At 39.8% G+C, this 15,576-nt stretch overlaps 1 protein-coding gene across 1 annotated transcript in view; it reads right to left on the bottom strand.

The window, feature by feature from the left end:
- ADCY10 (adenylate cyclase 10) overlaps positions 1 to 15,576 on the bottom strand; it is a 118,407-nt gene that overhangs the window by 63,717 nt on the left and 39,114 nt on the right. Inside the window, exons 14-16 of the mRNA XM_049716225.1 lie at positions 5,277 to 5,430; positions 2,881 to 3,073; positions 2,275 to 2,361 (exon numbers count right to left, since the gene is read on the bottom strand). Of these exons, the coding sequence (XP_049572182.1) occupies positions 2,275 to 2,361; positions 2,881 to 3,073; positions 5,277 to 5,430 (434 nt within the window). The remainder of the gene's footprint in view (positions 1 to 2,274; positions 2,362 to 2,880; positions 3,074 to 5,276; positions 5,431 to 15,576) is intronic.

The raw sequence follows: 15,576 nt of genomic DNA, 5'->3' as shown, positions 1-15,576 counted from the left end.
ATAAAAATTAATTAAAAACATAAAATAAAATAAGGAGATGGAATCAGGTCCTCTCTGATGTCAAAAAAGCCAACATTTACACTGCACCTACTATGTTCCCAGCACTGCGTGATGTGCTTTCATAAATGAACTTATTTAAAATCTTCGTTAATGGACTTCCCTGGTGTTGCAGTGGTTAAGAATCCACCTGCCAATGTAGGGGACATGGGTTCGAGCCCTGGTCCGGGAAGATCCCACATGCTGCAGAGCAACTAAGCCTGTGCGCCACAACTACTGAGCCTGCGCTCTAGAGCCCACGAGCCACAACTACTGAGCCTGAGTGCCGCAACTACTGAGCCCACATGCGGCAACTACTGAAGCCCGTGCGCCTAGAGCCCGTGCTCCACAACAAGAGAAGCCACCACAATGAGAAGCCCGCACACCGCAACGAAGAGTAGCCCCTGCTCACCGCAACTAGAGAAAGCCCGTGTGCAGGAACAAAGACCCAATACAGCCAAAAAAAAAATTTTTTTAATTAAAAAAAAAAATCTTCGTAACATTCATAGGAGGTAGCACTATTGAGTCTATTTACTGAGAAAATTTAGGCACAGAGAAGTTAAACCACTTGCCCGAGGTCATACTGATAGTAAATGATCCAAAGATTGTTGTCATAGCACAGAGTCAAAGCACAGCTTTACTCATGGTTTCCAACTAGGTTGTGGATTGGAACCAACTGAGAAGTTTCAAAACAAAAAGAAACAACTAAACAGATTCCTAGGCCCCAACGAAGCCCTTTTCAATTTGGGGTAGAATTCACAAATCCATATATTTTATGAAGCTTCCTGGATACTTGTGATGCAAACAGTCCAAAGCCTGACATTTAGAAACTACTGATATAGCCTTATTTGCCTGCAGTGGAGAAGAAGGAAGTTGTATTATAAACTTACACAATGCCACAAACTTGAATTGTTTATTTATTATGTGCCAGACACTCCGCTGGTCAGTAGTGATACAAAAATGAGAAAGAGGCTCCCTTTCCTTAAGAAGCTCACAACCTCCTGAGGGGGAGAGACATCTACATAAGTAGCAAATCGCAATACAGTATGGAAAATACAGTAAGAAATATGTTCAAAGTGTTACAGAAACACAGCAGAAGAGGAATTAGTCATGCCTTGTGATTTGGGGGAGTTCTCACTGAAGAGGTGACACTGAATGATGAGTAGCATTTCTCCAGGTTTAAAAAAAAAAGTCTTTTGGCTTTTATCTCATTAGTATTGAGAATTACTTGGATAGTATAAAGCACAGGTTGGAGCGATTTGCACACACTTTGGCAGTTGTATGGAGGATGAATTGGAGTGGAGAGGTATGAGGCACAGAGATTAGTTGGAAAGCTATGGAAACAGTCCAGGAAGAGAAAGAGGCTGAACTACGGTAGGGAACAGAGGACGGGGAGATTCCAGAGTCAGTCTGAGGTAGACATGGTAGGACTTGTCAACTGAGCAAAGGTAACTTTAAATGATGTGTGAATGAATTTGCTATTGACTAAATCAAGGGTCAGGATCAAGATGAGGGAGATAGGGCACTAAAGTAGGGAAAAAAATGAATTTAGTACTAGACACTGAACTGAGTGTGAGTCCCCATATCCAAGTGGAATATACAGTTCTTGGAAATATAGTTTTGGTGCTTATACGAGAGCTGAGGAATGGGATACAAAGTTGGTGATCATCAACATATAATGGACAGTCATGATATTATTCAGAGAGCAAAAGTTAACATTGGTTGAGTGTTTCCAATGAAAGAGGCACTATTATAGGTTTTACACATAATCTAGTCATTTAAACCTTACAACCCTGTGAGCTAGGTACTATTATTTCCTCATTTTATAGAAGGTAAAGTAAAAGCATGGACAGGTTGAGTCACTTGATCAAGGTTACCCAGGTAGCAAGTGATAGGCCTAAGGGCTCAAACCTTGGTAGACTGATTACAGAGCCTATATACATAACCAGTTTGATAGACTGCATCTCATACAGAAGGAGAGAAAAAGAGGACTGGTTTTAAGGCGAGGGCAAACTCCCAGGAGTAATGGTAAAGGACTCCTTTTAAGCACAGCTAAATTCTGAACAGACTCTTAGCTCGAGGTTTGGAAGGATGGAGGAAAATGAAACACTTTGGGTTAAAGCTTTCACATACTTCAATGCTTCTTGCCATTGGAGTCTAAACCCTTGAGGTCACCTGGCTTTGCGGTGAGACGCCCAGTTTCCCCCTCCCCATTATTTGACCTATAGACGCTCTTACTTGCTCCAAGATCTTCATAAACAACGCTTCCAACTGCTTCTGCTTTCTCGTGGTGCTCATCCTGGAAACCTCTCGTGAAATAGGGAACTGTATAAAGAATTATGAGAATATTGAGTATGGGCAAATAGCAGGGGGAACTACTAGTTGTATGACTCTGGTAATTCACTTTACTGTTCTGTGCCTTAAAATCCTCATGTGCTAGGTAAACCATAACATCCCTTCCAGCTCTGATACTCTATGTCATTGAATCTAATAGATACAGGAAAGAACAGGGCACATTCTTGTCTTTGCATTGGCAGTCACCTGTGGGAGCAGAGTGATTTCGTGCCCTGGACTAGCTAGTATAGTATAGCTATGATGGGAAGGTGAGAAAAGAAATGAATCAGCAGGTGGATATTTGGGTTTTCTTGAGTCTGGTACCAATATATCTCAGGAAGGTGGCTCATTCAAGGATTGGGAGTCATTTCCTTACCACCTGGACGCTGCAGATGAGAAAACAAGAGGATAATAAAGGCCAAAGAGATGCAAAGTCATAAAGCATCAGGGAGGAGTGGCCACATCTGCCCCTTCACTATTTCTAACGGGAGTCTAACACTAGCTAGTTACCTGCACATGGAAAATGTCATTAAGAAGACAATGGAACTTTTCATCCAGCAGTAACTTGACTTTATTTTGAAGGTTGGTCTGTCGTTCTTTATAATGTTTGCAAGTATCCAGACCTAGTACATTGGCCATGAGTATCTGGATGGTATAAAAATTCTGATGGAAGCTGATCTTAGTCAACGCAATAGCAATAGTCCTGTTTATAAGAAAGTCAGGAATCAGAGTTTTAAAATATATTTTTTGAAAACAATAAAGGTTGAAGGAAAGCCCTGACTCCTCATATTCAGTTGTAATGACAGATTTCCCAAGCTATCTGGAAGCTGTTCTTTATTTGTGCTTCAGATACCCTCCCTTATTCCATTATGTTTCTAAGCTCTGTAAATGTATCCTAGCTATCCCCTCTTCTCTAGCCCTACCGCCAATGCCTGGGTTCAGGCCCTCATACTCTCACCTATACTCCCTAACAGCATACTACTACCCCTGTCTAGCGCCAAGACTCTCTGAATGCATCACCTTTATGGAAGCCTGAAGCACCTAGGGAGATGCAAGTCTAGGTTAAGTCTAGACTCCTTCACGTGACATATAAGCCTTTCCAAGTCCTCATGGTCATTTCTTGCCACTCTCTGCCCAGCAGTCTACCCTCCACCAACAACAAACCGGTGAGTGTGCCCTGTACATCCAACTGTTTCTTCTCTTTATGCCTTTGCTTTCCTCAGCCTGGAGTGTTATCACTTCTCACAGTCCCTCCTAATGCCTCATTTCCTGTTCATTTGTATATCTCAGCTCAGGAGTAACCTCCTGGAAACCTTCCCTGAGGCCCTCAGGTTGGATGACACACCCCTCTTTCTCGTAGCTTTTACAGTGCTCTACTGCGTGCTTCTATCACTGTCCTCACCACATCCTATTTTTACTGTCATCTCTCTTTCCTTCTCTTTTGTGAGAACTCCTTGAGGGTAGGGATCAGATATTATTCGTCTTCAAGGCTTTGCAACTTGTTATGGATTGATTTATGCACCCCTCCCCCCACCAATTCATATGCTGAAGTCTGAGCCCTCAGAATGTGACCTTGTTTGGGAATAGGGTCATTGCAGATGTAACTAGGTAAGTTAAGATGAGGCCATACTGGAATAGGGTGGGCCCCTAATCCAATATGACTGTCTCTTTATAGGAAGGGGAAATTTGGGGGATTCCCTGGTGGTCCAGTGGTTAGGACTCGGTGCTTTCACTGGTGTGGCCCAGGTTCAATCCCTGGTTGGGGAACTAAGATCCCGCAAGCCACGCAGTGGGGAAAAAAAAAAAGAAGAGGGAAATTTTTTGGACACAGACAGCACACATGGAGAACATCATGTGAAGATGGAGGCAGAGACGGGGGTGATGCTTCTACAAGCCAATGAACACCAGTGACTGCCAGCAAGCCACCAGAAGCTAGGAAAGAGGCACAGAACAGATTGTGCCTCACAGCTGATGGAAGGAACCAACTTTACGCCACCTGGATCTTGGACTTCTACCCTCCTGTACACCGAGATAATATACTTCTGTTGCTTAAGCCACCTAGCTTGTGATGCTTTGTCATGGTAGCTCTAGCAAACTAATATAGCACTAAGTTCCTGGAACATAGTAGGTACTCAGTAAGTGATGGAATAAATGAGTGTCTTCTGGCTATTTTGAATTATCCTTTCATCAGTGTTAAAGATATTTTAAAACTAGTCTTTCTCAGGCCTGGTATTAAAAAAGAGTAGAAACATAGCTAAAAATAAGATTAATAAGAACTTTCCCTAACTTAAAGCCTTTAGGTTAGACGGTGAAAGGATGTGAGACACCATTACCATTGTCTTGGTCATCATCACTGTTACTGAATACCATACCGTCCACCTCCATGAGATGGGTTGTCCCAAAGAGAGCCCTCATGACATTCCTTATATGAAAAGAGACAAACAGCATGAGGTAAGTGCATCAGCTCTGCCTTCCGAAGGAAAATCCAGAGGCCTTTCATTCTCTAACCATACGCTCAGGCCTCAGTGGTTTGAACTAGTGATTCCCCGTCGGCCACATGGATAAACTTACGTATTTGTTCTGCAAACCCAATCTATCCTCAACATTTATACCAGTTGTTCTCAAACTGTGCATTAGGAAACTTAAAAATATCAATGTCCAAGTCCGTCCTGGCATTAAATCAGGATCTCCAGGGGTCAGCCCATCTGCATTTTCTCAGTTCGATATGTTTATCGTTAATTACTTATCTAGCACAAGGGGCATGGCACCCAATAATAACTGATAGATTGTGGATAGTTTACATAGGCAACTTATATAAAGGAGAGGAACATTGAAACAAATGAAACTCTTAAAGATGTCAAGATTCTCTGGATTCACAAAAAAGATGGTCATTGCAAGACACTCACCTGTGGTTCTCACCTTGGGCCAGGTACTCAATTTCCACTAGTAGCTCGCTTTTTCCATATCCTGATAATCCTTCGTACATCAGGACTCGGCTGCAGTTAGATATCAAAAATTCCTTCATAGTACACATGAAGTATTTGATCTCCTTATCGCGTCCTGTTATTTTCATTTTTTAAAAAGGGAGCAAACCCAATCAACATAAAATAGTCTAGAAACATAAAAAAGCACATAGTGATACAGCTTCTAAGAATACCCTTGGAATTTCCATGGCATTGTTCATGGAGTTTCTTGAGGTCCTGTGCACTTTAAAATTAAAAAAAAATCTTTCTCTAGAACTTTCCAGTTTAACAATGTGGTTTTACAGTTTTGTTTTGGTTTGGTTTGGTTTTTTTTGATTCCCACAAGCTGTGAGGGAAAGGATTCTTATAATGCTCATTATGATGTCCATTTAACTTTAGTGTAGAAAACTGAGATTTGCTTAAATTATACAACCAGGAATTAAACCAGGGCTATCCGACCCTAATGCTTGTTTTCTTTTCCTTTTTCTGTAACACACTAGAAGTAACTATAGATTATTACATTAGGAAATCAACTTAATAAAGTTAGGGTTCCCATGTTGAACAATATGGATAAACAGTTTTTATTTCCGATTCTGTGAAGGAAAACTTGCTCTTTGTAAATGAGAAATTATACTTATCTCAGGGCTACTAAAAGTATTAACGGTGATAAAAAAATTCAATTTGCTTTAAAAAACTCATATATAGATTAATTCTATCGTAAGAACAACCTAAATTCTTAGTAAAAATAAATTATAGTTTTTTTCCTTATTATAAAACTAATGCATGCTCACTGTAGAAAATATAGAAAACTTAAAAAGGAAAAGAAGAAAATAAAAGTCATCTTGGGTTACAACCCTATCACTCTTATTTTTCTTATGTGTCTTTAAATATGTGTAACAGATGCCCTGACTGAAATCTGAAACTCAGCCTACAATCTTTGAAACCTGGGTGGGCGGGAAGGAGTTGGCAGAACGGTAATTTCTGTCAAAAGAGCTGGAGACCAAATCAGGGCTGACTCTTCCTTCTTTGCTGGACAGATCACTGTGGAGGGCCCATTCTGTTATCCATTGATAGAGTAAATACATACCTAGGTGTTAGCTAAAGTCTATTGAAAACCAAGACCACTACTCTAAGCTTAGATGTTTTATACAAAGAAGCTGAGTGTTTATTTGGTAATGTAAATTTCTGGGTAAGATTTAGTGAGAATTACTCTGTAGACCATATTGCTTCTTTTAGGTGCAACATTTCCTTTCTGAAAGCACATTTGAATTTCAATTTTGTGAGATGTGTAGTATTGTTCTTTGGCCTAAAGTTTACACAGGAACTTAGAAGATGCCCAGAAGGCTGCAAAGCAGACTCTTCTAGCTGTTTTATGTTCTATTTGTCTAGAACACATACAGGTAAGAACTTACTGATTGTCTTTTTAGTTGGATTCTAAAATGAGGTTAACTCAACTTGCCTTGAAGTATGCATACCTTGTTTCTATTTGAACAAGGCCCTAATACCTGAGACTGTTGTACGCATTTTTGACACTAAAAGAACACTTTTTGTTCATTTTAGTTTTGTTATCAGTTAGCATATACAATTTCACTTACAGGCACTCTTGTAAAAGAAGGCTGTTTCCCATACTCCTAACCTCTGACAGTCTGTTTTTGGTTATAGCTTTAAGGAAAGATATGTGGGCCTGATCTTTACCTTATACTGGAGAAATCAGGGCAAAAAGTCAAGTACAGAGAATTCCCTGGCAGTCCAGTGGTTAGGACTCTGAGCTTTCAGTGCTGAGGGCCTGGGTTCAATCCCTGTTCAGGGAACTAAGGTCTCACAAGCCGCTCAGCAGCAGCCGAAAAACAAAACAAAGCAAAACACACGCACAGAAAACAAACAAAGGCAACTAGACCAGGCTGAGAAACATATGCATATTGTAGCAATGTATTCTAATATGTCTGTCATAGTGAGTCCTCAATTTTGTAGAAAGGGGGTTAGGACTTCCATTTACTGTCAATCATTATCACAACAAGCATATCCTAGGATGAAAAGTTAGGCCTCGGAGGAGGGTGAGAGTGGGCATTCCTTCTCCTTTCTAGCCTTCAAGAGTTTGGGGATCTGGACTTATAAAAAGTGATGTGCTTGCAGACTCTGAAAACTACCTGAATGCACTGAAAGTTAGGCATTGCTGCTGGCTCAAGTGCTCTTTGAAGTTCTGGAACTGTTGCCTTCTTTTATGCTCTGCTGACATCAAGATTCTGTCCTAATACTCCCCCAAGGTGTGGGACAGAGCCTCTTCTCAATTGCCCTAACACAGTTATGACCAAGATTTAATTTATAATGATACTTTTAGGGATGTTCAAGTCTAACAGAAGGAAATTACAAGTGTTACTTGAAATGGCTGCCTTCAGAATCCACAGGCCAATCTTCATGTGGGTCTCTTCTCTACCTCATTTTGTGTCTACTTCCCTGCATAGTCTTGAGTTAGCTTTCTTATGATAGGGTCTCTCTCACCAAGAATCACAAAAACATCACTGCCGGATGGATCATAGCTCTAAATGTAAAAGGTAAAACAAAATTTCTGGAAGAGAATCTAGAAAAATATCTTCATGACATTTGGATGAGGAAAGATTTCTCAAACAGTATACAAAAGCACTAATTATAAAGAAAAAAATTGATAAATTGGATTTCATTAAAATCAAAAGTTGTGTTCATTAAATACATCACTAATAGAGTAAAAAGGCAAGCACAGAATGGGAAAAGTTACATACAGTAAAAACAAAGGGACCCATTTTCAGAATATATAAATAATTCCAACGGATCTATAAAAAAATACAATCCAATTGAAAAATAGACAAAAGATTTGTACAGACACTTTATAAAAGATGATTTCCAAATGGCCAATAAATATTTGGAAAAGGCACTCAACCACATCAGGGAAATACAGATGGAAACCATGGTGAGATACCACTATAAACCCAACAGAATTATTAAAATTATAAAGACTGAGAAAACTATCTACCAAAATTGTACCCTTTGCCCCAACAGTATCACTCCTATATATATACTCAACAGCAGAAATGCATACATATGTTCACCATAAGACTTGTACAAAAATCTTTATGGCAGTATTATTCATAAGAACCCAAACTGGAAACAACTCAAATGTTGTACAAAAGCAGAATGAATACATTGTTATATACTTATAAAAGGGAATATAGTCATCCCTCTGTATCCACAGGAGATTGGTTCCAGGACCCCCGGGAATATCAAAATATTCGGATGCTCAAGTCCCTTATATAAAATGGTGTAGTATTTGCATACAACCTAAACACATCCTCCTGTATACTTTAACTCATCTCTAGGTCGATTATAATAGCAAATACAATGTAAATGCTATGTAAATAGTTGCCAGTGTGCAGCAAATTCAAGTTTTGCTTTTCGGAATTTTCTGGAATTTAAAAAAAAATTTTTTTTTTGATTTGTGGTTGTTTGCATCCCTGGATGCACACCCTGCAGATACAGAGGGCCAACTGTACTACAAAGCAATGAAAATGGATGAATTATAGCTACATCCAACAATATGGATGAATTTCATAATGTAATGTTGATTAAAAGAAGGCTTATGTAAATGAAGACCCGAGAGGCTTCCAGGAAGATGGCGGAAGAGTAAGATGCGGAGATCATCTTCCTCCCCACAGATACACCAGAAATACATCTACACGTGGAACAACTCCTACAGAACACCTACTGAACGCTGGCAGAAGACCTCAGACCTCCCAAAAGGCAAGAAACTCCCCACGTACCTGGAAGGGATTAAGAGCGCTGCTTAAAGGAGCTCCAGACATGGGCGCGAGCTGCGGCTAAAAGCGCGGACCCCAGAGACGGGCATAAGACGCTAAGGCTGCTGCTGCCGCCACCAAGAAGCCTGTGTGCGAGCACAGGTCACTATCCACACTCCCCTTCCGGAGAGCTGTCCAGCCCACGACTGCCAGGGTCCCGGGATCCAGGGACAACTCCCCCGGGAGAACGCACGGTGCGCCTCAGGCTGGTACAACGTCACGCCGGCCTCTGCCGCCGCAGGCTCGCCCCGCACTCCGTGCCCCGCCCTCCCCCGGCCTGAGTGAGCCAGAGTCCCGGAAGCAGCTGCTCCTTTAACCCCGTCCTGTCTGAGCGAAGAACAGACGCCCACCGGCGACCTACACACCGAGGCGGGGCCAAATCCAAAGCTGAGCCCCAGGAGCTGTGAGAACAAAGAAGAGAAAGGGAAATCTCTCCCAGCAGCCTCAGAAGCAGCAGATTAAAGCTCCACAATCAACTTGATATACCCTGCATCTGTGGAATACATGAATACAACGAATCATCCCAAATTGAGGAGGTGGACTTTGAGAGCAAGATATATGATTTTTTCCCCTTTTCCTCTTTTTGTGTGTATGTGTATGCTTCTGTGTGAGATTTTGTCTGTATAGCTTTGCTTCCACCATTTGTCCTAGGGTTCTATCCATCCTTTTTTTTTTTTTAATTTTTTTTCTTAATAATTAGTTTTTATTTTAATTATTTTATTTTATCTTACTTTATTTTATTTTACTTTATCTTCTTTCTTTCTTTTTTCTTCCTTCCCTCCTTCCTTCCTTCCTTCCTCCCTCTCTCCCTCCCTCCTTTCTTTCTTTCCCTTTCTTTCTTTCTTTCTTTCTACTTCTACCAATTCTTTCTTTCTACTTTTTGTCCCTTTTATTCTGAGCCGTCTGGATGAAAGGCTCTTGGTGCTGCAGCCAGGAGTCAGTGCTGTGCCTCTGAGGTGGGAGAGCCAACTTCAGGACACTGGTCCACAAGAGACCTCCCAGCTCCACATAATATCAAATGGTGAAAATCTCCCACAGATCTCCATCTCAACACCAGCACCCAGCTTCACTCAACGACCAGCAAGCTACAGTGCTGGACACCCTATGCCAAACAACTAGCAAGACAGGACCACAACCCCACCCATTAGCAGAGAGGCTGCCTAAAATCATAATAAGTCCACAGACACCCCAAAACACACCAACAGACGTGGACTTGCCCACCAGAAAGACAAGATCCAGCCTCATCCACCACAACACAAGCACTAGTCCCCTCCACCAAGAAGCCTACACAACCTTAGCCACTGGGGACAGACACCAAAAACAATGGGAACTATGAACCTGCAGCCTGCAAAAAGGAGACCCCAAACACAGGAAATTAAGCAAAATGAGAAGACAGAAAAACACACAGCAGTTGAAGGAGCAAGATAAAAACCCACCAGACCTAACAAATGAAGAGGAAATAGGCAGTCTACCTGAAAAAGAATTCAGAATAATGATAGTAAAGATGATCCAAAATCTTGGAAATAGAATAGACAAAATGCAAGAAACATTTAACAAGGACCTAGAAGAACTAAAGATGAAACAAGCAACGATGAACAACACAATAAATGAAATGAAAAATACTCTAGATGGGATCAATAGCAGAATAACTGAGGCAGAAGAACGGATAAGTGACCTGGAAGGTAAAACAGTGGAAATAACTACTGCAGAGCAGAATAAAGAAAAAAGAATGAAAAGAGCTGAGGACAGTCTCAGAGACCTCTGGGACAACATTAAATACACCAACATTCGAATTATAGGGGTTCCAAAAGAAGAAGAGAAAAAGAAAGGGACTGAGAAAATATTTGAAGAGATTATAGTTGAAAACTTCCCTAATATGGGAAAGGAAATAGTTAATCAAGTCCAGGAAGCACAGAGAGTCCCATTCAGAATAAATCCAAGGAGAAATATGCCAAGACACATATTAATCAAACTGTCAAAAATTAAATACAACTAAAACATATTAAAAGCAGCAAGGGAAAAACAACAAATAACACACGAGAGAATCCCCATAAGGTTAACCAGTGATCTTTCAGCAGAAACTCTGCAAGCCAGAAGGGACTGGCAGGACATATTTAAAGTGATGAAGGAGAAAAACCTGCAACCAAGATTACTCTACCCAGGGCTTCCCTGGTGGCGCAGTGGTTGAGAGTCCGCCTGCCGATGAAGGGGACACGGGTTCATGCCCCGGTCCGGGAGGATCCCACATGCCGCGGAGCAGCTGTGCCCATGAGCTATGGCCGCTGAGCCTGAGCGTCCTGAGCCTGCGCTCTGCAGCGGGAGAGGCCACAGCAGTGAGAGACCCGCGTACCGCAAAAAAAAAAAAAAAAAAAAAAAAGATTACTCTACCCAGCAAGGATCTCATTCAGATTTGATGAAGAAATTAAAATCTTTACAGACAAGCAAAAGCTGAGAGAGTTCAGCACCACCAAACCAGCTTTACAACAAATACTAAAGGAACACCTCTAGACAAGAAACACAAGAGAAGGAAAAGACCTACATTAACGCACCCAAAACAGTTAAGAAAATGGGAATAGGAACAAACATATCGATAATTACCTTAATTGTAAATGGACTAAATGCTCCCACCAAAAGACACAGATTGGCTGAATGGATACAAAAACAAGACCCAAATATATGCTGTCTACAAGAGACCCACTTCAGACCTAGAGACACATACAGACTGAAAGTAAGGGGATGGAAAAAGATATTCCATGCAAATGGAAACCAAAAGAAAGCTGGAGTAGCAATTCTCATATCAGACAAAATGGACTTTAAAATAAAGACTATTAGAAGAGAGAAAGAAGGACACTACATAATGATCAAGGGATCGATCCCAGAAGAAGATATAACAATTGTAAATATTTATGCACCCAACATAGGAGCACCTGAATACATAAGGCAAATACTAACAGCCATAAAAGGGGAAATCGACAGTAACACATTCATAGTAGGGGACTTTAACACCCCACGTTCACCAATGGACAGATCATCCAAAATGAAAATAAATAAGGAAACACAAGCTTTAAATGATACATTAAAAAAGATGGACTTAATTGATATTTATAGGACATTCCATCCAAAAACAATAGAATACACATTTTTCTCAAGTGCTCATGGAACATTCTCCAGGATAGATCGTATCTTGGGTCACAAATCAAGCCTTGGTAAATTTAAGAAAATTGAAATTGTATCAAGTATCTTTTCTGACCACAACGCTATGAGACTAGATATCAATTACAGGAAAAGATCTGTAAAAAATACAAACACATGGAGGCTAAACAATACACTACTTAATAACGAAGTGATCACTGAAGAAATCAAGAGGAAATCAAAAAATACCTAGAAACAAATGACAATGGAGTCACGACGACCCAAAACCTATGGGGTGCAGCAAAAGCAGTTCTAAGAGGGAAGATTATAGCAATACAATATTACCTTAAGAAACAGGAAACATCTCGAATAAACAACCTAAGCTTGCACCTAAAGCAATTAGAGAAACAAGAACAAAAAACCCCCAAAGCTAGCAGAAGGAAAGAAATCATAAAAATCAGATCAGAAATAAATGAAAAAGAAATGAAGGAAACGATAGCAAAGATCAATAAAACTAAAAGCTGGTTCTTTGACAAGATAAACAAAATTGATAAAACATTAGCCAGACTCATCAAGAAAAAACGGGAGAAGACTGAAATCAATAGAATTAGAAATGAAAAAGGAGAAGTAACAACTGACACTGCAGAAATACAAAAGATCATGAGAGATTACTACAAGCAACTCTATGCCAATAAAATGGACAACCTGGAAGAAATGGACAAATTCTTAGAAATGCACAACCTGCCAAGACTGAATCAGGAAGAAATAGAAACTATGAACAGACCAATCACAAGCACTGAAATTGAAACTGGGATTAAAAATCTTCCAACAAACAAAAGCCCAGGACCAGATGGCTTCACAGGCGAATTCTGTCAAACACTTAGAGAAGAGCTAACACCTATCCTTCTCAAACTCTTCCAAAATATAGCAGAGGAAAGAACACTCCCAAACTCATTCTACGAGGCCACCATCACCTTGATACCAAAACCAGACAAGGATGTAACAAAGAAAACTACAGGCCAATATCACTGATGAACATAGATGCAAAAATCCTCAACAATATACTAGCAAACAGAATCCAACAGCACATTAAAAGGATCATACACCATGATCAAGTGGGGTTTATCCCAGGAATCCAAGGATTCTTCAATATACGCAAATCAATCAACGTGATACACGTGATACACGTGATATTAACAAACTGAAGGAGAAAAACCATATGATCATCTCAATAGATGCAGAGAAAGCTTTCGACAAAATTCAACACCCATTTATGATAAAAACCCTGCAGAAAGTAGGCATAGAGGGAACTTTCCTCAACATAATAAAGGCCATATATGACAAACCCACAGCCAACATCGTCCTCAATGGTGAAAAACTGAAAGCATTTCCACTAAGATCAAGAACAAGACAAGGTTGCCTACTCTCACCACTCTTATTCAACATAGTTTTGGAAGTTTTAGCCACAGCAATCAGAGAAGAAAAGGAAATAAAAGCAATCCAAATCGGAAAAGAAGTAAAGCTGTCACTCTTTGCAGATGACATGATACTATACATAGAAAATCCTAAACATGCTACCAGAAAACTACTAGAGTGAATCAATGAATTTGGTAAAGTAGCAGGATACAAAATTAATGCACAGAAATCTCTGGCATTCCTATATACTAATGCTGAAAAATCTGAAAGTGAAATCAAGAAAACACTCCCATTTACCATTGCAACAAAAAGAATAAAATATCTAGGAATAAAACTACCTAAGGAAACAAAAGACCTGTATGCAGAAAATTATAAGACACTGATGAAAGAAATTAAAGATGATACAAATAGATGGAGAGATATACCATGTTCCTGGATTGGAAGAATCAACATTGTGAAAATCACTCTACTACACAAAGCAATCTACAGATTCAATGCAATCCCTATCAAACTACCAATGGCATTTTTCACAGAACTAGAACAAAAAATTTCACAATTTATATGGAAACAAATAGCCAAATAGCCAAAGCAATCTTGAGAACGAAAAACTGAGCTGGAGGAATCAGGCTCCCTGACTTCACACTGTACTACAAAGCTACAGTAATCAAGAGAGTATGGTACTGGCACAGAAACAGAAATATAGAACAATGGAACAGGATAGAAAGCCCAGAGATAAACCCACGCACATATGGTCACCTTATCTTTGATAAAGGAGGCAGGAATGTACAGTGGAGAAAGGACAGCCTCTTCAATAAGTGGTGTTGGGAAAACTGGACAGGTACATGTAAAAGTATGAGATTAGATCACTCCCTAACACCGTACACAAAAATAAGCTCAAAATGGATTAAAGACCTAAATGTAAGGCCAGAAACTATCAAACTCTTAGAGGAAAACATAGCCAGAACACTCTATGACATAAATCACAGCAAGATCTTTTTTGACCCACTTCCTAGAGAAATGGAAATAAAAACAAAAATAAACAAATGAGACCTTATGAAACTTCAAAGCTTTTGCACAGCAAAGGAAACCATAAACAAGACCAAAAGACAACCCTCAGGATGGGAGAAAATATTTTCAAGTGAAGTAACTGACAAAGGATTAATCTCCAAAATTTATAAGCAGTTCATGCAGCTCAATAACAAAGAAACAAACAACCCAAAAAAACAACCCAATCCAAAAATGGGCAGAAGACCTAAATAGACATTTCTCCAAAGAAGATATACAGACTGCCAACAAACACATGAAAGAATGCTCAACATCATTAATCATTAGAGAAATGCAAATCAAAACTACAATGAGATATCATCTCACACCAGTCAGAATGGCCATCATCAAAAAATCTAGAAACAATAAATGCTGGAGAGGGTGTGGAGAAAAGGGAACACTCTTGCACTGCTGGTGGTAATGTGAATTGGTACAGCCACTATGGAGAACAGTATGGAGGTTCCTTAAAAAACTACAAATAGAACTACCATATGACCCAGCAATCCCACTACTGGGCATATACCTTGAGAAAACCATAATTCAAAAAGAGTCATGTACCAAAATGTTCATTGCAGCTCTATTTACAATAGCCAGGAGATGGAAACAACCTAAGTGTCCATCATCGGATGCATGGATAAAGAAGATGTGGCACATATATACAATGGAATATTACTCAGCCATAAAAAGAAACGAAATTGAGCTATTTGTAATGAGGTGGATAGACCTAGAGTCTGTCATACAGAGTGAAGTAAGTCAGAAAGAGAAAGACAAATACCGTATGCTAACACATATATATGGAATTTAAGAAAAAAATGTCATGAAGA

The sequence above is a fragment of the Orcinus orca genome, chromosome 1 (assembly GCF_937001465.1).
Source record: "Orcinus orca chromosome 1, mOrcOrc1.1, whole genome shotgun sequence".
Classification (NCBI taxonomy): Eukaryota; Metazoa; Chordata; class Mammalia; order Artiodactyla; family Delphinidae; genus Orcinus; species Orcinus orca.
The sequence above is the reverse complement of the archived record's forward strand: the minus strand, read 5'-3'. Positions and strand labels throughout refer to the sequence as shown.